The sequence below is a fragment of the Pangasianodon hypophthalmus genome, chromosome 2 (genome assembly GCF_027358585.1).
Source record: "Pangasianodon hypophthalmus isolate fPanHyp1 chromosome 2, fPanHyp1.pri, whole genome shotgun sequence".
In the NCBI taxonomy this organism is placed as follows: Eukaryota; Metazoa; Chordata; class Actinopteri; order Siluriformes; family Pangasiidae; genus Pangasianodon; species Pangasianodon hypophthalmus.
This window is the reverse complement of record NC_069711.1, coordinates 33,071,359-33,097,438: the sequence shown is the minus strand read 5'-3', so window position 1 is coordinate 33,097,438 and position 26,080 is coordinate 33,071,359. Positions and strand designations below refer to the sequence as shown.

The 26,080-nt window shown below is 42.9% G+C and overlaps 1 protein-coding gene across 1 annotated transcript; it reads left to right on the top strand.

The window, feature by feature from the left end:
* Nucleotides 1-660: 660 nt before the first annotated feature.
* bmpr2a (bone morphogenetic protein receptor, type II a (serine/threonine kinase)) lies at nt 661-26,066 on the top strand. Its single transcript, XM_026933328.3, has 13 exons — nt 661-1,444; nt 8,265-8,444; nt 9,384-9,563; nt 9,935-10,042; nt 10,162-10,253; nt 11,093-11,320; nt 16,456-16,570; nt 17,801-17,961; nt 19,276-19,423; nt 19,529-19,665; nt 19,975-20,144; nt 20,959-22,118; nt 22,241-26,066. Exons 1-13 carry the CDS (start codon nt 1,360-1,362, stop codon nt 22,498-22,500), a joined length of 3,024 nt encoding a protein of 1,007 aa, XP_026789129.3. The 5' UTR covers nt 661-1,359; the 3' UTR covers nt 22,501-26,066.
* The last annotated feature ends 14 nt before the right edge of the window (nt 26,067-26,080 follow it).

Sequence of the window (26,080 nt, the reverse complement as noted above, 5' to 3'; positions counted from 1 at the left end):
AAACCTGCAGTCACACAGTCAGGGTGTCCGATCTTATCCGGAAAACCTGCAGTCACACAGTCAGGGGTGTCTGATCTTATCCGGAAAGTCTGGAGTCACACAGCCAGGGTGTCCGATCTTATCTGGAAAGTCTGCAGTCACACAGTCAGGGTGTCTGATCTTATCCAGAAAACCTGCAGTCACACAGTCAGGGGTGTCCGATCTTATCCGGAAAGTCTGGAGTCACAGCAGGCCAGGGATGTCCGATCTTATCCGGAAAAGCTGCAGTCACACCAGGCCAGAGTGTCCAATCTTATCCAGAAAACCTGCAGTCACACAGTCAGGGGTGTCTGATCTTATCCGGAAAACCTGCAGTCACACCAGGCCAGGGTGTCCGATCTTATCTGGAAAGGGCCGGTGTGGGTGCAGGTTTTCATTCCAAACAAGCAGAAGCCACACCTGAGTTTATTGAAAGCTGAGATCAGCTGGTTGAACAGGTGGAATGAGGTGTGGCTCCTGCTTGATCGGAATGAAAGCCTGCAGTCACACCAGGCCCTTTGTGGAGCAGACTGGACATGGCCTGATTTACGCGGTCGGACCTCAGTTTTTGTGGTAATGTCAGGACTCTGCCGCTAGATGGCGCCACTGCAGGGCTGTCAGTCTGCCTGCTGTAATGCTCAGTGTGAACAATCGGCTCTCTGGAGACTCCGGGATGATCGAGGCGTTTCCAGCCGCCGTCTGGACTCCGGATCTCCCGACAGCACTCGGCTCCTTCCTCTGCTCCTGGGGTTCCGACGACATGAGCGCGGCGCAGACCCGGTGCGCTTTAGCGCCTTAAAGCTCCAGCAACATGAGGATGAAAACGGGCGGAATGCGGCCAGGATGAAGCGCAGACCCGAGTCTGGAGAGGAGCTTTTCTCTTTTTAATCCGAGTCGTTTTTTTTTTAAAGAGCGGGGATGAAGAAGGAGGATCCTGGATTGTGGAAATCATTTCCGGATGATTCTGAATTCACGGATACTGTAATGTCTCTCACTTATTTCGAAATCAATTGTCGGGAACAAAAGCAAACGACAAAGTTGTGTTTTTCCATCGATTTGCTTGAAAGAATTACACCTACATATGGGATTTTTTTCCTTTTTTTTTTTTCTTGGCTCTTAAAAGCAGCATTATTCTGTCATTCTGTGGACCGTTACTGAAACTTGACCACCACTTTATCTTAACCTTATAATCAATAACAGCTCATATTATTCACAATGAACTGACTTTTTTTAATTTTAGAAATCCATGTTATTACATTCTGCACATGTATCCGACATTTCAGTCCTTACTGTGAAAGAACTGAAACATCCTGAATTTTTTACTAATATTTTTTTAATTCTATGAAGATGGATAAAAAAAGATCAGGAGACATGACAGTCCTCCATGTGGGCCTTTTTGCTCTGGTTCTGCTCAGTCCAGTTACTGGTAAGTTCCAGTTCTTATATAGTTCCTGTATGGAATAATAACCATTTAATAAAAAGCTAATAATAACCTAATAATATCATAAATATCCAACCGGCAATGTCCAATAATGATAATAATAATCATTTTAATAGGCACTTACACAACTCTGTTTATGAAATCATTTGCAGTATGGGTGTGAAATTGCAATATTGAAAAACATGGCATGATATACTTTAGGTTTTCTTACAAAACAGAGTAAAAATATGATTCAAAAATAACCATGTGGTTAATGATAGTGCATACAGTAGTAATTTAACATGAATAGAAAAGGTGGGAAAATAAAACAGAAAGTAGATAATACTACTCCTACTACAAGATATTTCTGCTTCTCATAAGGAGTAACAATGTTATACAACTTGAATATCTTAGAAAAACGTATCGTGATGCAATTTCTCACAGTGTCAATATTATGACATCACACTGTCATATCGCTCTGCTCTAATTCTCCACACATCACTTTTTAACCATATAAGCTGTGCATTTGTGGTTTCTGATGTGAAAGGATGTTACTGTATAAGAAATAAGAAGAAATGCTTTTCCCACACACACCCAACACATCCACCCACCCATACACACACACACACACACACACACACACACGCAGCTGCATGGATTCAGAAAGCGCCGGTACTTCCAGAAGGAGGTGCAGGAAGGCCCGGCATTGTTCCCCATGCAAATATTCTCGGCGCTGACCTCCCTTGTGGACAGGAAAGGAATGAAATGTGTGTGTGTGTGTGAGACGTGACGGAAATAGTTGGAGATCTGCACAGTAAACAGAGTAAGAGGTCTTTATTTGGTGCTGCAGTGTGCTTATTGTGCTTACATTCAGCCTCCATACTCACCTAATACATCAGCAAGGTTTCTGATATTATAACGTTATTATATGTAACAAATAAAATGGCTGACTCCGATGAACGATACCGCAGACAGGTCTTTGCATTGTCACAGACATTATCACTCGAGTCACCGCTTTTTCGGTTGTATAGAATTTCATCGGTTTCTTCACGTAGCTATCAGATGAAGTAGGTTTGTTCATATTGAGTTAGAATCAAACAATTGGAAATTTTAACTTAAATATAAAAAACTGAATTTGAATGTTATTATTTTGAATTTGTATCACACCAACTGAAACTGAATTTGGTGGTTTGCAAAAGAACAATCTAAAATCTAAAGTATGAATGTAATAAATATTTTTGCGCACAATCTGCTTAGATAAATAAAAAGGTTGCATCAGTTTTTTTTTGCAGGATTTTTACCCACATTTTCTCACGAGTTCTCCCCGACTAGCCAGCTCTCCCCATCGCACGACAGCTAGCAAACGAGGAAGCAGAAGGCTAACATGTGCTTCCTTCCAGACACATGAAGCCAGCCAACCGCGTCTTTTCTCACTGCTGCTCAAGCCAACACACTCAGAAGCGATATCCGCCCTCTTCCACATACTAACAGATACCCACAACTGGTTAGATTAACAACTGATCAAAGGTTTAATTGACCATAGATTGCTCATATCAGTTGCAGTGGGATTACTGAGAAAAACGTACATCTTGAAACCTAAACAATGCCTCCTGGCTGGCTCGCCTCAGCTTTTAAAATACCATTTATTTTCACCAACACAAAACTTGTCCTGTACTGTGTTTCAGTGTGTGAGTGTGTGTCTGATCAGCTATTTGATTGACCTGTCCAGTGAAATTATTGTGCAAGAGGCACATCAGCAATAAAAATGTCTTTTATTGCTTCACTAGCATCCTTGGTGCAGCTTATGTGATCAGAAACCAAAGGATATGTTTGTACATGCTGTGCTTGTGGTGTAAAAGGCATTAATCTAAATTGTTTGACATTAATCTTATGGCACAATAGTGTGTTATTTGGAACAGTGCTGTGACAGATTTGTGACAAAGTGGTTCACCAGGGGCTGAATCCTTATAACATTTGGGAAGGTTATCACTCACATGAATCAGGCTGTCTTTCAGTCAGCAACGTTACTGGCTGTAGACTCGACATTAAGTCCATTACGACCACGTGTTCTGAGAAACCGGCTTCTTGTGAGACAGATATTTGATGGCTCCTTTTCTTTTAATGCCCTAAAAATGTTCTTTTTGATAGCCCCTAAGACGATGGGGTGCCAATAGTTTTGCACACCAGACTGCACAGGACAGAAGACTTTAAAAACACCATGCAGTCCTGTTTTTAGTTAGTCCTGAGTAGCTACAAGAAAAAGGGGGGAAAATGATGAGAACGCTCCTGTTCTGAACATTGAATCATACCTCCTGGCTGGCTCGCCTCTGAATTACAATGCAGTTTTCTGTGTGTGTGTGTGTGTGTGTGTGTGTTGTCATGAAGGACCGCAGACTCTGTTCATCACACAAATCTTTGCACACTTGTCAAATGTTTTGTTACCATAGAAACATCAGTTCTAACTCATATGAAGTCATGAGTCACAGAGCTTTTATGTTTCCTGCTTTTTAGTGAAGATGAAACCACTCTCTCTCATACATGCACACACACCCACACCCACACACACACACACACACACAGACACACACCCACCCACACACACACGCACACACACATACACAAAGAATGTTTTCCCTGAGTTTGGATGTGCTGTAGCTCGGCTGAGTGCAGCAGATGGATGAAAGTATGGATGGATGGACAGATTAGCGAGTTGGCTTGAAGTTCCTTTGCTCTGTTGCAGTGTGAAAAACAGGAAGAGCATAAATAATTAATCATTAATCACTCGTTTCAGCAGCATGCCTCATTAAATTTGCGGTCGTGTAGCACCATGATTTAAATTCAGCTTTATTGGAGTACTATTAATACATCATATAATAATAACCATAATAAAAAATTTCAGTTTATATTTAAAAGATTGAACTAATATACAATCATTAATGAAACAGCTACAAATCTATGAATTAGATCGCTGAAGCATGTATAGGCTATAATAAAGCTAAACGAGTATATTTCATACTCAGGGTATAAAAGCACCTAGAGAGCATTTTTAATGTTCTCTGGAAACACAGCTTCACAATTTAGGGATGATGTAAAGATGTAAAAAAAAAAAAGGATAAGTAAGGATTGCCTTGGGATCTTAGAACTGCTAAGGGGTTATTTTGTTATCTAAGATCATTCATCCTCTAAGTGATATAATGCTGAGTTTGACTGAAACTTGCAGCTCTGGAACAAAACAACAATAAAACTCCCTCTCAACTCGGAAAGGCAGGACGGCCTCCTCAGCCACGAGTTCAGCACGTGATGTCAAATCAACATGGCTGCTCACAGCATGAACAGAAATAAAGATTATATATACAGTTAAGTCCGGAAGTATTTGGACAATGACAGAGTTTTTGTGATTTTGCCTTTATACACCACCACAATGGATTTGAAATAAAAGAATCAAGATGTGATGGAAGTGTAGACTTTCAGCTTTATTTTAAGAAGTTCCACAAACATATGGCATTTACCATTTAGGAATTACAGCCATTTTAAGCAAAGTACTTCCATTTTCAGGGACTCAAAGGTATTTGGACAATTGACTGACAAGAAGTTAATTGACCAGGTGCGGTCCATTCCCTCGTTACTTCAAGACAAATGAAGCAGATAAACGGTCTGGAGTTGATATCGGGTATTGAGTTGGCATTTGGCAGCTGTTCGACTGGAGCTACCAATATGAAGTCCAAGGAGATCTCAATGCAAGTGAAGGAGGCCATCATTAGGCTGAAAAAACAACATAAATCTATAAGAAAGATAGCAAAAACCTTAGGTGTGGCCAAATCAACAGTTCGGTACATTCTTAAAAAGAAGAAATGCACTGGCGAGCTCAGCAACACCAAAAGGCCTGGAAGACCACGGAAGACAACTAAAGTGGATGATCGCAGAATCCTTTCCTTGGTGAAGAAAAACCCCTTCACAACATCAACAGAAGTCAAGAATACTCTGGAGAAGGTAGGCATATCATTGTCAAAATCTACAATCAAGAGACGCCTTCATGAATGTAAATACAGAGGGTTTACAACAAGGTGCAACCCACTGGTAACATTCAAGAACAGGAAAGCCAGATTAGACTTTGCCAGAAAACATCTAAAAAAGCCTCCCATGTTCTGGAATAAGATTCTTTGGACTGATGAAACCAAGATTAACTTGTACCAGAATGATGGGAAGAGAAAAGTATGGTGAAAGAAAGGAACGGCTCATGATCCAAAGTATACCACATCATGTGTCAAACATGGTGGAGGCAGTGTTATGGCATGGGCATGTATGGCTGCCAATGGAACGGACTCACTGGTGTTTACTGATGATGTGACTGCTGACAGAAGTAGCAGGATGAATTCTGAGGTGCATAGGGCTATACTCTCTGCTCACATTCAGCCAAATGCTACAAAACTGATAGGACGCCGCTTCACAGTGCAGGTGGATAATCACCCTAAACATACTGCGAAAGCAACTCAAGACTTTTTGAAGGCAAAGAAATGGAATATTCTTCAATGGCCAAGTCAGTGGCCTGATCTCAACCCAACAGAGCTGCTTTTCACTTACTTAAGACAAGACTGAAGGCAGAAAGACCCACAAACAAGCAGCAACTGAAGGTGGCTGCAGTGAAGGCCTGGCAAAGCATTAAAATTATGGTTATATTTACAATTATATCATTTTGTCCAAATACCTTTGAGCTCCTGAAAATGGAGGCACTTTGTTGAAAATGGCTGTAATTCCTAAATGGTAAATGCCATATTTTTGTGGAACCTCTTAAAATAAAGCCGAAAGTCTACACTGTTTTATTTCAAATCCATTGTGGTGGTGTGTAAAGGCATAATCACAAAAACTGTCAATGTCCAAATACTTCTGGACTTAACTGTAAATAAAGTAAATATATATATATATACACACACACAAGTATTTACAAGTATTTGCTTTAGATTAGTCAACATACAGACATATTCACTTGTTAAAGTGAGGAAGGAGGAAAATATACATCACTCATCGCACTTAGATGGCTTGATTTTCTGAGCTAAATCGAATGCAGTATAGGACAGTGTTAGTTACTGTATGATTTCAGCCACCCTTTTTCTGAATTTTGCTTTCGTATTTTCTTAATAATGACAGTGATACAGTGAACTGACTTTATATTAAAGGAGCACATAGTATAAGAAGTCATCTGTGAGAATATATCCAGGGCCATTTATGAACATTTGGGGGTCCTCAGAGACAACTTACTCAGCTAGCAGCTTAACATGTGTTAACAAGTCTAACACTTTTTAACTCTAGTTACTAGCTAGCTAGCTACTTTTTTTAATTAAATTACTTCAACAAGTGGAAGCAAGAAAGTGGACAAATTGACTAAATCCAGTTAATCAAAGTTTTTGGCTTCATTTCTCCTCTTTTGCTTTTTTTTTTTTTTACATCTTTCTTTTTACGAACACTTCCTGATTGCTGCTTCTTTATGATCTGAGGTTAGTGAGGTTAGTTACCTAATTTAGTTACATAAATTAACAGGTTTCTATTCATTTCACACCACAGGAGGGCCCTTTGCCTGATGCATAAATATTTTTGGCAAATGGTACTAAAGTTTTTTTTTTTTTTCATATCTATTTTAAAAGTCATGGGGCCCCCTGGTGGTCCAGGATCCCTAAGCGACCACTTATAGCCCTTGTAGCAAGAAACGGCCCTGAATATACATTTATTTAGTCGACTTATTGAAATGCAGTGTCTTCAAAATGGAGGACATGTCCCTATTTCATACAGAGCATTTTCTTTATTTCTCCCTTGCATAATTTTCAAAATGGTTAAAGTGAACTGATTTCATATAAAAGACGAAAGAGTAGAGATCTTACCATTAATACCTCGTCTAGTTCCTCATCTATCATCCTTATAACTCGTTATAGACATGACAGCGTGTGTTGATGTGGTTAAGGTTTTGAGATTAATTTCAGGAAAGGTTGTGATCCCTTTAGTGTGAGCTATCTATTCTTAAATCTGATTGGTCAGAAGATTGATTAATTTTCCTCTGACCTCATACACTCGTGGTTGTGTAAATTCTTGTTTCCCCGTTGTACAGTGTTAAATCCCTGTGTGTTTAATGAAGGTCATGATTTAAAGGTTTAGAGGCCACTATGGACTTTTTTTTTTTTTTTACATTTAATTTTTTTTTTTAATTATCTTAAAAAACTGCATATTTAGGCTACTATAATGTGTTGTTTTATATATCCTGTGCTGAATATTTGTGTGTGAGTCATATGGTGGTTTGGAGTGTGTGTGTGTGTCTGTGTGTGTTTATAAGAGGGCAGAGTTGAGCCATTATCAGTGTTTACATTCTCCTACGCTGAAGCCCAGCAGCCATTCAGCTTCAGCCTTGAGAGCGAGACAGACAGAATAATAACACACTAGATGATGATAATAATCCTGCCTCAAACAGCTGCATGCTGTCAGACAAAAGTGTGCTTATAGTGTCGTATACAATACAGCCTTTGAATCCTTCCACAGCATTAAATAGATAAAAATAAGTATGATGTATCATTCATATAAGAGGAATAAAACATTTTGAGATTCATCACACCCGCCCTGTTGTTGATTATTTTCCCATAGTAGCACAACTCATTATTTAAGTTTAATATTTTCTGATTCCATGATGATGATTTTCCCTCTTTCATTTCGAATTTCGGTCATCTCCTCTGCTGTCTGTGCCTGTTGATTGTAAATGAGGCTTGACCTTAGTGTGAGTTAGTAAATGAAAATGAATGAAACATTTTTATGAGAATCGTGAACTTGTATTTGTTTTCCTCCGTAGCCGCTCAGAGTGAAGAGAGGGAGTGTGCGTATGCAGAACAGCAGGATCTGTCCAAGCGCATTGACGGAGGAGGAGAGGGGCGTGTCTTCCTGGAAAACAACACCATTCGCTGCAGCCAGGGTGGGCGGTGCTATGGATTGTGGGAGAAAAAGCAGAATGGCGTGCATCTGGTCAAACAAGGTACGAGCTGCGGAGCATAAACATGTTATTTTAAACCAGTACAAAAATAAACAGTTTAATGTGTCTTTAGTGCACAGTAACATTTGGACACTTTAACAGCTGCAATCCCAAACTGCCTCATATCATGAACATTAGCTAGCTAGTGAAATTTCTGTACTTGAGTCTGAATTCAATCTAAATATAAGGTTACCATGACAACCAAAATGATTGATCATTCAGCAGGTCAACCTAAAAGTCAACGTAGCTAAGTTCTACATTACCCTAACCTCAGACGCTCATTTAGAGATCACAAACCTTTTAATTAATATAAACATTAACGTCACTGTCCTGTTTAAATATACATCTAGTAAAAGTCTAGCATTTGACTTTACAAATCCAAGAATCGGGTTCAGAATACAAATACAGGTAGCCCACTTTAACACTGGAAAATCCTTAATCAGAAAACACAAGCAGGAAATACAGAAGTAGACTTGGACATAATGGACAAAAGGGCACGATAAGACTTCTCACTTAGACAGCAGGGTACACATACACAAACTAATTACGCTTTTCACACAGAACAGGTGAACACATTAGGATAATCAACCAATGGCAGGATGGGGCAGAGACAGGACTATAACAGAAACAAAAGCACATGAACCCAAACCAAAATGTCATGAGATCAGTGCGTGTTACACTCAGAAACACTCTGAGGGCTGAGATTTTGTGACAAGTGCTTGCTGTTTGTATGCACCTGTGACATTTTGTGATAAATTTAAACCATATTAGGCCTGGATTAGTTTTACATTTGGACATGGAATAATATAATTACTGTTTATTAATTATAAAATAATTATAATATAATGCATTAGTTAATATATTTAGTTTTTTTTTTCTGGATAGAAAAATTAGTTTTTAAGACCTCACTGTTTTTTTTGTTTGTTTTTTTTTTTGATACAGGTTGCTGGGGGTCCCAGGGTGACCAGCGGATGTGCCATGACGACCGTTGCCAGGTGACAGAGCCACCCTCCCAAATCCAAAATGGCACCTACCGTTTCTGCTGTTGTAGCAAAGACATGTGCAACGTGAACTTCACCGAGGACTTTCCCCCACCCAAATCCACCCCCGCACCGCCAGTCCGTGAGTGTGTGTGTGTGTGTGTGTGTGTGAGGGGGCTCAAGATAAAGTACTTTATCCTCTGAATGTTTCAGCAACATGAGGAAAAAATAACATGCTAGTTTTTAGTTACTGGTTTCACACTTGTTAGAGATGATTATAAATAAAATAGTGTCAGACAGGAAAGGGTGACAAAAATGTTTTTACATTACATCCTGAAACTCTGGAGAAGTGTGTGTGTGTGTGTGTGTGTATCAGACATCATGTTTAGTCAGCTTCGCACACACACACATGCACACACACACACACTAGTCATTGTAGCAGTATTTCAGATATTCCAGAGATGAAGGTCAATCCTTCTTGTCCTCTCACTTCCTCCATCTCTCTTTGACCAGCCACTCGTATTGTCTACCGAGAGGAGGCCATCTTGATTGCCTTGGCAACTGTCTCCATGGTAGCTGTCCTGGTTGTGCTGGTCTTTTTTTGCCTCCGTGTACTGAGAGGTGAGTGGCCATAGCGAAGAGCACTCAGCATCACTCTAAAACACTTAGTGTACACTTTGTAATTATGTGTCTATCGTTGTCTCTGTGTGTGTGTGTGTGTGTGTGTGTGGACGATACAGGACGTGGTAAACAGAGTCTCCATAACCTGAACATGTTGGAGGCGGCTTTCTCTCCTCCATCGCTGGACTTGGACAATCTCAAGCTCCTGGAGGTGAGCTCGCCTCACGCTAGCGACGTTTCCTTCCATCTTCTTTGATGGATTTTGGGAATAATTTAATCAACGCATTTATGTGCACTTAAGTAATGTGATCTTCGGAAAACTCCTAGTTTACACTAGGGCAGTCAATAATCTAATTTTTTTTTTAAATACATGATGTCACACTTCTACAGCCACTTTACAACTTGCCAATAAACTCAAAGAAGAACATCATGTAAAATTGTCAAGGTTTTCTTAATGAAGTAAAATCCAGGCATCTTTAATACACTTCACACTGCAGTGAAATTCTGTTGAATTCTGGATTCTGATTGGTCAGAAGAGATTGATTAATTTTCCATAACAGAGTCTCTGACCGTAGTGCAGCTGGAAATTAATGCGCTCGTGCTTATACATTATAGTTTCTATAGCAACAGCTCATTAATGATCGATGTTCTGCATAAATGATTAAAAAGCGTGTGTAATCATTGATCTGGTAAGATTTTCTGTAGGGAGCCGTTTAGTTAACATTTATGGAAGGAGTCTCCAGAGTCAGCGCTTTGTACAGTCACTGTTTATGTTTTCCTGCCATCTTCAGAACAGAGGAGTTTACACTTTTGGTTACACTTTCGTTTCTCGGTAACATAACAAGCTGCATGTTTTTTTTTCCTATTTCATTTCTTATCCTAACATGAGAAAAAAAGAGAGGCTGATGAGGGAATTGATAATGTAAGTGAGAAGAGGAACTAACTTGTTTCATGGAACAATAAATGTAACTATAAATGGATAAAATGTATGCTATATATTGTAACATATTTTTCACATGTCCACATGAAAACTGTGTCTGTTCCTGGCAGCTGATTGGGCGTGGCCGGTACGGGACGGTGTACCGTGGCTCCCTGGACGAGCGTTCTGTGGCGGTTAAAGTGTTCTCCAGCGTCAATCGACAGCCGTTTGTTAACGAGCGCTCCATCTACCGCCTCCTACTGGACCACGACAACATCACACACTTCCTCGAGACGGAAGAACGAGTTGGAACCGACGGACAGCCCGAGTACCTGCTGATCATGGACTTCTACCCGCACGTAAGCATCTCTGACAGCACACTGACTTTAGATAAATACCGAATTATATTTTCACACTTTAAACTCCCGGCCTCATTTACCGCACAGATTTATTCCTAAAATCATTCTCAGCTGAATTTACACAAGGAATATGACAGTCATGAAAGTGCAGGTAGTTGGATGTAGATTTAGAGCACACCACTCTTAGGAGGCGCCCTTTCACCATTTCGTCTCCATTTTGTCTCCCATCTCTGCCTTTTATGGAGCTTTGTGGGCGTGGCTAAATGTATATCAGCTGCGCGGTGAATACGCTTAGCTGATTGGCATTTATCAACGCGATATTTTATCATCTCGTTAAAATTTGGCGTAGAGACAGAGTATTTTCAGCTGAACGTCAGCAGTGTTGAAGGTATGCTCGTGATGCTGCTTTCCATCTCTCTGCTTGGCTTCCTTTATATGAGTGACTCACTAAATGAGATTAAATCTGTGCTGGGTTATATTTGGAAGAATCTATGTGAGGGATCTGGTGTCATGTCGGATTTTTCCACTGAGCCACTTCCTGAGGAGGAAGAGTTCAGATTTCTGCACATATATTTATATATTAATATATTTATATATTTATCCCTGTGATTGAACATCTGAAAGCCTCTCTGTTTTCTCCACTCCTCTCTCTCCCTCTGCCTCTCTCTGTTTTTCTCCACTCCTTTGTCTCACTCTATATCTGTCTCTCTCTCTCTGTCTTGCTTTGTCTATATCATTGTCTCTATCTGTCTCTTTTTCTATACCACTCTGTCTCTCTCCATCTCTCTCTCTCTCTCTATCGATCACTGTCTTTTCTCCAACCCTCTTTCTCTCTGTCTCTTTATATCTGTCTCTCTCTCCCTCTTCTGTCACTGTCTTGCTGTTTCTCCATCTCTCTCTCTCATCGTCTCTCTCTTTCATTCTCACTTTCCTAACTTCCTCTTCCTCTTCCTCTTCCATGTGTGATCTAACAAATTTGTGTGCAGTCTCAGTCTCCTCTGTGGCTGACCTATTTATAAACTCACACACACATGCACACACACGCGCACACACACACACACACACAATTATTGAAGTGGTATAATGCTGTATGAGCTGCAAAGTTTTTAATTATTCACTACTTTGGGCTCCTCACTCCGTCAGTCTACACTTACTGCAGCTTAGCGCCAACTGTGTTGCCATAGCGAAGACATCCCATCAGGGTGGTTCCTAAAGGGCTTTTCAGGCCACCAGGAGAGAGCGTGTACAGGAGAGAGCGTGTACAGGGGAGAGCGTGTACAGGAGAGCGTGTACAGGAGAGAGCGTGTACAGGGGAGAGCGTGTACAGGAGAGAGCGTGTAAAGGAGAGCGTGTACAGGAGAGTGTGTACAGGGGAGAGCGTGTACAGGAGAGAGCGTGTACAGGGGAGAGCGTGTACAGGAGAGCGTGTGTACAGGAGAGTGTGTGTACAGGAGAGTGTGTGTACAGGAGAGCGTGTACAGGGGAGAGCGTGTACAGGGGAGAGCGTGTACAGGAGAGCGTGTACAGGAGAGCGTGTACAGGAGAGCGTGTACAGGAGAGCGTGTACAGGGGAGAGCGTGTGTACAGGGGAGAGCGTGTACAGGAGAGCGTGTACAGGAGAGCGTGTACAGGAGAGCGTGTACAGGGGAGAGCGTGTGTACAGGAGAGAGCGTGTACAGGGGAGAGCGTGTACAGGGGAGAGTGTGTGTACAGGGGAGAGCGTGTACAGGGGAGAGCGTGTACAGGAGAGCGTGTACAGGAGAGAGCGTGTACAGGAGAGCGTGTACAGGAGAGTGTGTGTACAGGAGAGAGCGTGTACAGGAGAGCGTGTACAGGAGAGTGTGTGTACAGGAGAGTGTGTGTACAGGGGAGAGCGTGTACAGGAGAGTGTGTACAGGAGAGTGCGTGTACAGGAGAGAGCGTGTAAAGGAGAGCGTGTACAGGAGAGAGCGTGTACAGGGGAGAGCGTGTACAGGAGAGTGTGTGTACAGGAGAGAGCGTGTACAGGAGAGTGTGTGTACAGGGGAGAGCGTGTACAGGAGAGCGTGTACAGGAGAGTGTGTGTACAGGAGAGCGTGTACAGGAGAGTGTGTGTACAGGGGAGAGCGTGTACAGGGGAGAGCGTGTACAGGAGAGTGTGTGTACAGGAGAGCGTGTACAGGGGAGAGCGTGTGTACAGGAGAGAGCGTGTACAGGAGAGAGCGTGTACAGGGGAGTGTGTGTACAGGGGAGAGCGTGTACAGGAGAGAGCGTGTACAGGGGAGTGTGTGTACAGGAGAGAGCGTGTACAGGAGAGTGTGTGTACAGGGGAGCGTGTACAGGGGAGTGTTTGTACAGGGGAGAGCGTGTACAGGGGAGTGTGTGTACAGGGGAGAGCGTGTACAGGAGAGCGCGTGTACAGGGGAGAGCGTGTACAGGAGAGTGTGTACAGGAGAGTGTGTGTACAGGAGAGCGTGTACAGGAGAGTGTGTACAGGAGAGTGCGTGTACAGGAGAGAGCGTGTACAGGAGAGAGCGTGTACAGGGGAGAGCGTGTGTACAGGAGTGCGTGTACAGGAGAGAGCGTGTACAGGGGAGAGCGTGTACAGGAGAGAGCGTGTACAGGGGAGTGTGTGTACAGGGGAGAGCGTGTACAGGGGAGAGCGTGTACAGGGGAGTGTGTGTACAGGGGAGAGCGTGTACAGGGGAGTGTGTGTACAGGAGAGAGCGTGTACAGGGGAGTGTGTGTACAGGGGAGAGCGTGTACAGGGGAGAGCGTGTACAGGGGAGTGTGTGTACAGGGGAGAGCGTGTACAGGGGAGTGTGTGTACAGGAGAGAGCGTGTACAGGGGAGAGCGTGTACAGGAGAGTGTGTACAGGGGAGAGCGTGTACAGGGGAGTGTGTGTACAGGAGAGCGTGTACAGGAGAGAGCGTGTACAGGGGAGAGCGTGTACAGGGGAGAGCGTGTGTACAGGGGAGAGCGTGTACAGGGGAGAGCGTGTACAGGAGAGTGCGTGTACAGGAGAGTGTGTGTACAGGAGAGCGTGTACAGGAGAGTGTGTGTACAGGGGAGAGCGTGTACAGGGGAGAGCGTGTACAGGAGAGAGCGTGTACAGGAGAGAGCGTGTACAGGAGAGCGTGTACAGGAGAGTGTGTGTACAGGAGAGCGTGTACAGGAGAGTGTGTGTACAGGAGAGCGTGTACAGGAGAGTGTGTGTACAGGGGAGAGCGTGTACAGGAGAGTGTGTACAGGAGAGAGCGTGTACAGGGGAGAGCGTGTACAGGAGAGTGCGTGTACAGGAGAGCGTGTACAGGGGAGAGCGTGTACAGGAGAGAGCGTGTACAGGAGAGAGCGTGTACAGGAGAGTGCGTGTACAGGAGAGAGCGTGTACAGGAGAGTGTGTACAGGGGAGAGCGTGTACAGGAGAGTGTGTACAGGGGAGAGCGTGTACAGGAGAGTGTGTACAGGAGAGAGCGTGTACAGGGGAGAGCGTGTACAGGAGAGTGTGTACAGGGGAGAGCGTGTACAGGAGAGTGTGTACAGGAGAGAGCGTGTACAGGGGAGAGCGTGTACAGGAGAGTGCGTGTACAGGAGAGCGTGTACAGGGGAGAGCGTGTACAGGAGAGAGCGTGTACAGGAGAGAGCGTGTACAGGAGAGTGCGTGTACAGGAGAGAGCGTGTACAGGAGAGAGCGTGTACAGGGGAGAGCGTGTACAGGAGAGAGTGTGTACAGGAGAGCGTGTACAGGAGAGCGTGTACAGGAGAGAGCGTGTACAGGAGAGCGTGTACAGGAGAGAGCGTGTACAGGAGAGAGCGTGTACAGGAGAGAGAGTGTACAGGAGAGCGTGTGTACAGGGGAGAGCGTGTACAGGGGAGAGCGTGTGTACAGGAGAGAGCGTGTGTACAGGAGAGTGTGTGTACAGGAGAGTGTGTGTACAGGGGAGAGCGTGTACAGGAGAGTGCGTGTACAGGAGATCGTGTACAGGGGAGAGCGTGTACAGGAGAGAGCGTGTACAGGAGAGAGCGCGTGTACAGGAGAGTGCGTGTACAGGGGAGAGCGTGTACAGGGGAGAGCGTGTACAGGAGAGTGTGTGTACAGGAGAGAGCGTGTACAGGAGAGAGCGTGTACAGGAGAGTGCGTGTACAGGAGAGAGCGTGTACAGGAGAGAGCGTGTACAGGAGAGTGTGTGTACAGGAGAGAGCGTGTACAGGAGAGCGTGTACAGGAGAGAGCGTGTAAAGGAGAGCGTGTACAGGAGAGTGTGTACAGGGGAGCGTGTACAGGAGAGCGTGTAAAGGAGAGCGTGTACAGGAGAGTGTGTGTACAGGGGAGAGTGTGTACAGGGGAGAGCGTGTACAGGGGAGAGCGTGTACAGGAGAGAGCGTGTACAGGAGAGCGTGTACAGGGGAGAGCGTGTACAGGAGAGTGCGTGTACAGGAGAGCGTGTACAGGAGAGAGCGTGTACAGGAGAGAGCGTGTACAGGGGAGAGCGTGTACAGGAGAGCGTGTACAGGGGAGAGCGTGTACAGGGGAGAGCGTGTACAGGAGAGCGTGTACAGGAGAGTGTGTGTACAGGAGAGCGTGTACAGGGGAGAGCGTGTACAGGAGAGTGTGTACAGGAGAGTGTGTGTACAGGAGAGCGTGTACAGGAGAGAGCGTGTACAGGAGAGAGCGTGTACAGGGGAGAGCGTGTACAGGGGAGAGCGTGTACAGGAGAGCGTGTGTACAGGGGAGAGCGTGTACAGGAGAGAGCGTGTACAGGAGAGCGTGTACAGGAGAGCGTGTACAGGAGAGTGTGTGTACAGGAGAGCGTGTACAGGAGAGAGCGTGTACAGGGGAGAGCGTGTACAGGAGAGAGCGTCTGTCTCTCTGTGTCTCTTTCGCTCTCTCTCTGTGTCTCTGTCTCTCTCTGTCTCTCTCTCCGTATCGCTGTCTCTCTCTGTCTCTCTCTCTCTTTCTCTGTCTCCGTCTCTGTCTCTCTCTCTCTCTCTGTGCCTCTGTCTCTCTCTCTGTCTCTGTCTGTCTCTCTCTCTCTCTCTCTCTCTCTGTCTCTCTCTCTGTCTCTCTGTGCCTCTGTCTCTCTCTCTGTCTCTTTCTCTCTGTTGTATGGGTTGTATTTAGGTCAGTGTTATCTCTCGGTATCTGTGTTCCTCAGGGTTCTCTCTGCACGTATCTGAGCACAAGGACGGTCGACTGGTTGAGCTGCTGCCGTCTGGTCATCTCTGTCACCAGAGGACTGGCTTACCTTCACACGGAGCTGGTGAAAGGAGGTGAGCTAAAGTCCTCTGACAATCAAACTTTGACTTTTATTACTTGAAAATTTTTTGGCTTGTCAATATTAATGAGCCTGTCATGTTATACTGAACATCAGCAGTAAAAGCTGTGTCTTTTGTATCACATAAACCATGAAAGGTGAACGTTGTTGATAACAAAGAGGGTAATGCTCAACATGATGCTACCACCACCGTGCTTCACTCTGGGGATGGGTTGGTGTCCTCAGGGTGGTGCATGCAGTAAACAATTCCTATCTAACCATATTTAAGCTCCTGTAACATACATTAAGGCTGAATCCCATATGGCCCCCTGTGCCTTGTTTGTTCATATTTAATGATAAAATATTTATGAAAATATTTTAGATTTAATCAGAAAAAATAAATGAATGTGTATTTATTCAGAGCCATTTAGCCAAAGAGTTTAAGAAATATGTGTTGTGTGTTTCAGTATACTCAAATACCTGACTATTATAAAATTAAAAAAAGAAAAGATTCCTGGGCTCCTGAAAATGTTCTTTGGTTCCTATAAAGATTTTTGGGTCTAAAAAGGTTGCTGGGAGTCTGAAACGGTTCTTTGGTTCATGGAAATTGGTTTTTTAAGCTTTGTTAGTCCCTGAAAAGGTTTCTTGGTTCCTGAAGATGTTTCTTAGTGTCTGAAATGTTTTATTTGGTCTCCTGATAAGGGATATGTGATCTCCAGCTCTGAAGAACACTGTTTGAATTATGAAAATAATACAGTTCGATCAGTAAAATTGGTTCTTCCGGGTTCTGTATATTTCTGCTTACGTCAGGGGTCTTTGGGATCTCAGAAGTCACATTAACATACATTGAATATTTAATGTAATGTGTGCATATAAACCTGAGAGATGCTGAAGGACAGTGTGTGTTATTTTTAGGCACAGAGAAAGTGAGAGGATGTGGTGATAAAAATTATGGTGAGATTCTCTCTTTTCTCTCTCCTCCATTTGAGAACGACAGAGCGTTTGTTGATTTTCCTTCTGCCAGTGCAGTCTTCCTGCAGCAGAGTCCCACGGGCCCTGATCTGGCACATCCTCCCCCCCTCCCTCCCTCCCTCACACACACACACACACACACACACACACACACACACACGCCCTCAGCGTCTCAGATCCTGCAGTTTACTCTGGTGTTCTTTAGCTGAAACATTGATATTCATCTCTCTCTCTTTCTCTCTCTCTTGTTCTTTTTCTGTGTTTTCTCTTTCAGACGTGTACAAGCCTGCCATCTCCCACAGGGACCTGAACAGCAGGAACGTGTTGGTGAAACCAGACGGCTGCTGTGTGATCAGTGATTACGGCCTCTCCATGGCTCTGACAGGAAAGAGACAGTCAGGTCATGCGGAGGAGGACAACACGGCCATCAGCGAGGTCAGCTCTAGCCGCATTTCCTGGATGATTTCCTGAAAATGATCCTGGGTTCCTGAAAAGCTTTCTGGGTTCCTAGAAACATTCCTGAGTCACTGAAAAGGTTTCTTAATTGTTGAAAACTTCCCTGAGTTTCAAAAAAACGTTTCTGAAAGGTTCGTGCATTCTGAAAATGCTCCTGGGAGAAAAGTTCGCTGTGATGGAAATCCACTCCCAACATAGCCTTCATTATTATTATTTATTACATTTACATAATGCTTCCTTTTATTTTAGGCCCTAGAGGATTTGGTTGACAGCTTGATTCAGTGATTCAAGCTTGATTAAGTGATTCAGAGGGATTCAGTGATTTAGCTTTTTTCAGCAATACAGCATACTTCAGTGAGTTAGTGTGATTCAGTGATTCAGTTTGATTGAGTGATTTTGTTTAATTTACTTATTCAGATTGTTTCAGTTATTCAACTTGATTCAGTGATTCTGTTTGACTGAGTGATTCAGTGATTCAACTTGATTCAGTGATTCTGTTTGACTGAGTGATTCAGTGATTCAACTTGATTCAGTGATTCTGTTTGACTGAGTGATTCAGTGATTCAACTTGATTCAGTGATTCTGTTTGGCTGAGTGATTCAGTAATTCAGTGTGATTCATTTATTCAGCTTGTTTCAGTAATACATGTTGAGTCAGTGATTTGGTTTGATCATGTGATTCACTGGTTCAATGTGATTCATACTGTATAATCAGATTGTGTCAGTGGCTAAGCTTGATTCAGTGATTCTGCTTGATTCGTGGATACAACGTGATTCAGTGATTCAACTTGATTCAGTGATTTGGTTTGATTGAGTGATTCCGTTTGATTTACTTTTTCAGATTATTTCAGTTATTCAACTTGATTCAGTGATACAGCTTGATTGAGTAATTCCTTTTGGGTGATTCAATAATTCAGATTGATTCATTTATTCAGATTGTTTCAGTCATTCAGCTTGATTCAGTAATACAGGTTGGTTAAGTGATTTGGTCTGATCAAGTGATTCACTGGTTCAATGTGATTCATACTGTATAATCAGATTGTGTCAGTGGCTCAGCTTGATTCAGTGATTCTGCTTGATTCATGGATACAACGTGATTCAGTGAGTCAATTTGATTGAGTGATTCAGTTTGATTCATTATTTCAGTGATTCAGCCTGATTTCAGTGATTGTGCTTGATTCAGTACTCTCTATTGAGAAGATATATGAGAAGATATAAAAGAGAGATTTCTTTTTATAAATATAGCATTACTCTATGTGTGTGTATGTATGTGTGTGTGTGTGTGTGTTGTTAGGTGGGAACTGTACGATACATGGCTCCGGAGGTGCTTGAGGGAGCTGTGAATCTGCGAGACTGCGAGGCTGCACTAAAACAAGTGGATGTTTATGCTCTCGGTCTGCTGTTCTGGGAAAGCTTCATGCGCTGTGCTGATCTCTTCCCAGGTACTGCTCTGTTAAAAGCGATTAATGATAAGATTTTGTGTCGTAACCATTCCTGTAACCATTCCATATCCATAAATCAGCTCTGACCTACGCCTACTCTTTCAGGAGAATCCGTGCCCACGTTCCAGCTGGCCTTCCAGGCTGAGGCGGGGAATCATCCGACCATAGAGGAAATGCAGGCGCTGGTGTCCCGCCATAAACAGAGACCCAAATTTCCTGAAGCCTGGAAGGAGAACAGTCTTGTAAAAACACACACACACACACACACACACACACATACACACACACACAAACACATTAATTTCATAATTTAATGTATTACAAATACAAGTACACTTCCAAAATCTGTTGTTAAATTAGATACTGCTGTGCCAAAATATTAGCTCACATACACATTACTAAAAACATTGATCTTAAGCTAGTTGTTATCTCTGTGATTTATCGGAGTACTATAATGCTTTTGGATGATATTTGGAGTACTTGTGACTTGCGTGACTTGACTCTGGTGTTTAAAACTGTGTGTGTGTGTGTGTGTGTGTGTGTGCGTACAGGCCGTGCGATCTCTGAAGGAGACGATGGAGGACTGCTGGGATCAGGACGCCGAGGCTCGGCTCACGGCTCAGTGTGCGGAGGAGCGGCTGGCTGAACTGCTCGTCCTCTGGGAACGAGAAAAATCCACCAGCCCTGCTGTGAACATCAGCACAGCCCTGCACAACCACAGGTAATCTATAACTGATAATAACCAAAACCAACAATCACCTCAGTACAGGCACAACTAATCCACACGCGGATATCTTTAATCACTCAGCGCCAGTTATTTGGTTCAGAAAAAGATCTTGTAGCGACACAATCATGTGAGTACAGCATGTATTTAATGTCTGAGTCCAGCTGGATATAACTGCTAAGTCTAGAACAGTCCACCATGTTCATGAGTCACTGAGTGGGCGTGGCCTTCTTCTAAAGTCAAATGTAAAAATTCAGCACTAAAAGATTTAATAGCAAAAAAAAAAAAAAAAAAAAAAACAGAAGCAATAAATGATTCCTTAAGCAAAATGAAAAAAAAATTTAATTTGGGAGCAGTAAAATATTCCAGAAGCAAAAAAATATTTCAGAAGCAATAAAATATTTCCTCAAACAAGCAACAACAACAACAAAAAAAAATCACTAAAAGGTACCACAAGTAAAAAAGATTCTGCAAGCAATAAACAAGAAAGATTTCATGATTTGGGAATCTATAACAGAAAAAAAAACAGTAAAATAAAAAAAACAATTTTGGAATCAATAAAATATTCTATAGGCAAAAAAAAAAGACTTGGGAATCAATAAAAGATTTAGTGAAATAGAAGTAGATAAGGAAGCAAGTATTTTTTTAATATAAAATTAAGTTTGATTTCAACCTGTTTACTTCTTGCTATTTTTATTTGATCTATTTTAGATGTTGAAATGTGATATTTTGCAGATCTTGTCATTTTATTTAATACTTTTGGCACCAAAATGACTTCATATGTATCATCATAAATATTTTTTGGACTCAGGAACTTTTCACATGGACATCAAGCACCAAAGACTGGCTCCTACCCGGAAACCTCGTCTTCAGCTACTGTTGAGGAAAGAGAGGGCGGAGCTAAGCCTCCTCACAGTGATGCATCTACAGAACCTGTGCTGATGGGAGGAGCTGCAGAGAAGAACAGGAACTGCATCAACTACGAGCGTCAACAGGCCCAGTCTGGGATGTCAGGGCTTGACGGTGTCACGTCCGTCCCCCTCTCTAAACCCGTCCCAGTGGTGGGCGGCGGCCGTCCCCTCCATGCCCAGCTCACCCAGGAGGACCTGGAGACCCCTAAACTGGACCTGAGCGAGGTGCAGCGGAACCTGCGCGAGAGCTCCGACGAGAGCCTGATGGAGCACTCGCAAAAACAGTTCAGCTCTGGTGAAATGGCAAACTTGCACAGTCCCTTCTACCCGCTCGCAGACATGACAGCTGACATCACGGGGTCGCAGGTTCCCACGCCCACGTCCGTCCTGCCCAAGCAGCAAAACGTCCCGAAGAGACCCAGCAGTCTGAGCCTGCACTCTAAACCTGCTGCGGCTTCGTCTCTCAGGATGAAGTTTGGCAAGCTGAGCAAAAGCAATCTGAAGAAAACCGATGTGGGCGTGGTCAGAACTAAATCCGCTCCCGAGCCACGGCTGGTTAAGGTTATCGCCAACAACGCAGTCTCCTCAATAATGGCAAATTTAACCACGCAGGTGCCACCAGGGGGCACTGTGAGCGCCGCTGAATCTCAGGGTAAAGACGGTGCGAGCTCAGATGAGATGAGCTTCGGAATCCTGACCGCCAGTCCGGACGAGCAGGAGCCCCTGCTGAGGAGAGACACGCAACTGGAAAACAACACCAACAACAACAACAGCAATAACAACGGCGGAGACGGCGAGGGTGACGGAGAGAGTGAGGGCGGAGCCGGAGAGGGAGGAGAGACCGATGAGAACGCCGCACCAGTGGTAGAGACTTCCTCCGCATGTGTAACAGAACCTCCTGCACCGCCTCCTCCACGCCCACCTGCCCCACCCATGACCACGCCCGAGCCGACGCCCGTGGCACTGACGCAAGGGGAGGCGCTGCTCAGACAGAACCGTGGACGCAGACCCGAGAGACCGAACTCACTGGACCTGTCCATCACCACGCTGCCCTTACTGGGTGAGGAAAACTTCTCAAGAACAATTAAGATGCAAAAATCTCTTTTATTTAACGTTTTCCCCTGCTTTTCATATGACATAATTTACACAAATATTCTTTATGTTTTCTCTCTCTCTATTCAGACTGCGACGGGAAAGAGGGATCAGGAGACAAGATTAAAAAACGAGTGAAGACCCCCTATGCTCTGAAGAAGTGGCGTCCGGCAACTTGGGTCATCACCACGGATACGCTGGACGCCGAAGTGAACAACAACAAGTGTCCCGGAGGTCAGAACCACAACGCTGGAACCAGCAGAGCCAAATCAGCCTCTGCGGTTTACCTGAGGGGCCCCGGGGGCGTGGCCTCCGGCTTCACCTCCGACCCCAGCGACTGCACCTTTTAAAGCTCACATTTCCCCAGAGACCTGCTTAGACTCTTTTGCGAGATCCATGGGCATTCCAGGACATGACGCTTGTGTCCAGTGGAGAATCATAGATGCACTTGGACTTTAGAAAGAAATCTCTGAATATGCACAGCCGTGTACAAGTTCAGTGTTACTGTTGTATCTCATATCTCTGACGTGTGTTTATGTGGGTTTTTTGTGTGCTGCACTTGAACATGCGGGCTGATTTACGCTTCTGCATCTAACATCCTATTTACATGTAATATAGACGTGTACACTAGGGGGCAGTGTCGCATGTACAAACTCAGAATGTACTGGCGTGGAGAGGATAGAGCTGAGAGAAGTGGAGTACACTTTCAATCCACAGAGATGCCTACATTTACGCTTCAGCTGGAGCTTTTACCAATACTGACTCCTTTCTAAGGCGATGCGGGAAACACCCGAAAATGACTCTTTCTGCTTTTTTCTGATAAATATTCAACTAACAATTCCCCCACCAAAAAGCAGTGGAAAGGACGTAGGACATGAAAAATGTGCATTTGCTTCCGATAGCAGCTATTTTCGGTTTGCGCTGAGTTTATTTAGGTAGACTGTGAAATCACTAATCACTTTTTTTTGTCTGTAAAGGAGCTGCTTATTTTTAGTACGTAGCACTGGACTGGAATTTTGCGTCGCCATTTTCATACTGGAAAAAAAAAAATTAGCCGACTCTTCCACCGACATACGCTAGGGTTTTGTGGTCAACCTCTGTCTTTTTTTTCTCTTTAGGTTCTCTGATTGTCGTGTTATCGATGTTGGCAGCTCTATAGAGTCGATTATATTGTCACACCTCGCCTGCCAGTGATCCTCCATTTTGTTTTGGTTTGGGTCTGAGTTTTTGCTCATGTTTTATATTATTTTTACCAGATACACTTCTCTGCTCAACCAATAAGCTTATCCGTAATCCACTTCTTTGTGTCTTGGCACAAAAATATTTACATACATGCATCTTTGCAGAAGTATAAATCAGCCCTAACAATCGTACATCTTGATTCTGTTTCGACCATAATATAATTACGGTCCCTAAAACTAAAGAAATGATGGACAGACGAGCTTGTTGTAATGTTTTCTCAATATTGTAATCAATATATAAAAGAGCACATCATGATATATAACGTGCACATGATTTCTATTTGATCAACACAGCAAATGTGCTAGCAGTGCTAAGCCCCTCCCCCCTTTTTGACAGCTAAAAAGACATCAATATAATGTTTCATTTTTGGCAACTAAATCAGATTATTTACTCTTAACAAAACTTTTAAAGCAGATTATTGTGTGTATTTGTGTAACTGAGCATGACAGCACCACCAACAATCGTAAAAAACACACAGAATGGTATAAAGAAGCGAGAAGCGAGGCCGGGGCTGATTTCTTTCTAGCTCAGACTGTAGACTCATGCAGCCAATCAGTGACAGTCATGTCAAGTGTTTATACAGACTGACACACCTCCTAGATTTCTCAATTTGAATAGCTTTATTATTGAGGTATTGACAGATATTAGATTTTATTTTCCTTCTAATATCACCACCAGCTGTCACTATGTATAGATAAATCCTCACTTTACACTCCATACTGCCTCTAACTGTTAAAAAAAATCTCTGCCAATTTTTTCCACTTTCCTGTTTAGACACAAGATGAGAAATCAGGAAGACGAGAAAACCTTCTACTATTCCACTTCAAAAATATTCACGCTTTGCCCCACAATTAGGGCCGGATAATTGGACAAGAACATGGACAAAATTTTTCATATAAGAATGGGAGCGTGTGGTGTGATATTTGGTGGAAAGGATTAGAAATTTACTGAACTTTAAATGTTTCTAAAATGTAATGTTTTAAGACATTTGTTTCAATAACATTGCTTCTGTATCATTAGCTAAGTTAGCTAACATTTAAGTTAGCCAACTTTATTCAAAATCTGAAACATTATGTAACAACGGGACGCCTTTTAATAAAATAATTCGCATAATTTAAAAATAAAATTGAATTTGGGGGAAAAAATTAATATTTTCATAGGTCCATAGACTTTCACAAGTTATTAGAAATGAATCAGAAAATTATCTCGTCTCAGGTAAGAAGATAAACTGTGGCTCTGATTGACTAAGATCCCAAATAATGAGCGCTAATTTGTTATGTATTTAGATGATTTACACAGATTAATTGTGTAAATTACGTTACATGTGAAATCGGGGTAGAAAACAATATTTAAACCAGGTTTTTGAAGCCGCTGTGTGTTCTCGATAGCCGTGAAACTGAAACTAACCCTTGTCTCATGTGTATAATTGCGTGTCTAATATAATGTCAATTCATTGAAATGTGTCGAAAAACTGTTTAAAATATTGTCAGCATCGGAGATGTGAAAGTGCGTTGAATATTTAATATCAAACCAACTTTGCTGTCATTTGAAGAAACTTTTTAATCATTTTGAGATACTGGAGCACAATCTTGATAAATGTTCTCGTTATTAACTCCTTGTATATGCTATAATTTTGTCTTCATCTGCCAGAAATGAACTTCTGCTAATTTAATACTTGCCCTTCGCTCGTAATTATTTGCACATCCAATCACTGTTTGGGAAGTGATTTTCAGGTTTAGTAAATCACTCTGCATGTGATAAATGAATTTCTTTGCATTGACCCCGCCCTGTATTTAGCACTTTTATGTAAAAAACGTCCCAAATTGCATATTTGTTAAGGTAAACACGCAAAAATGGACAGCACACGCTATTTTATGAAAGAAATAACGCTCCGTAAAGCTTGTTAGTATATCAGCTTGCACATTTTTTTTGTTTTATTAGGTTTGCATGTGTTTTAATACACACAGAACATTTAGTAAACACTAAACACTTAAGCAAGAAAAAAGGGGAGACATTTTTGTGACATTTACCCATGTGCTGCATTTGTTTGCTTTCTATGGATGGAGATTTGCAATTGGATAACATGATAATGGACCTGTTGAGATGTGTGTGTGTGAGTGTGTGTGTGTGTGTGTGTGTGCGTGTGAGAGAGAGTGTGAGAGAGAGAGTCAGATTATATGTTCATCTGTCTTTCAGTAAGTGTATGTGAATAATTTTCATCATGCATGTCTATATGTGTGTGTTTGTGTACATGTGGACGTTCACATTAAAGGACAAAAAGCAGGACATGTCAGAGGTCAGAGGTCAGATCAATCTCTATGCACAAAGACACGCCCTAAAGCAGCTCTGAGCTCACATCGGTCACTAAAACACTCAAGGACACTGCTGACGTTTTCTCCTTCTTCTGACTGCTGCATGGATTAAATGCTTTTTTTTTCAGGAGCACAATATTACCTTTGACTTTGAGAAGCCCTCAGTTTCCATGTGTGTGTAGTTTTTTTTATGTTCTGCTGTCATATGTGTGTTCAGTGTTGTTTCAGTCTGTCATTTGATTGGTCAGCTCCTTACGCCTGTGATGAGAATGCCACCTCGGTGTACACTTTGGAATTTGTGATTTCTATCGGATTGCAAAACTGTATCGTTGCTGCATTTTAATAAATAATGCTTTGCATTCGCATTGTTCCTGTT

Bases quoted from the DNA above. Each gene is read 5' to 3' on its own strand.
- bmpr2a (XM_026933328.3), top strand. From the start codon at position 1,360: ATGAAGATGGATAAAAAAAGATCAGGAGACATGACAGTCCTCCATGTG. The intron at 11,321-16,455 runs GTAAGCATCTCT...TGTGTTCCTCAG, and splicing joins TCATGGACTTCTACCCGCAC to GGTTCTCTCTGCACGTATCT. The intron at 19,424-19,528 runs GTACTGCTCTGT...CTACTCTTTCAG, and splicing joins CTGTGCTGATCTCTTCCCAG to GAGAATCCGTGCCCACGTTC.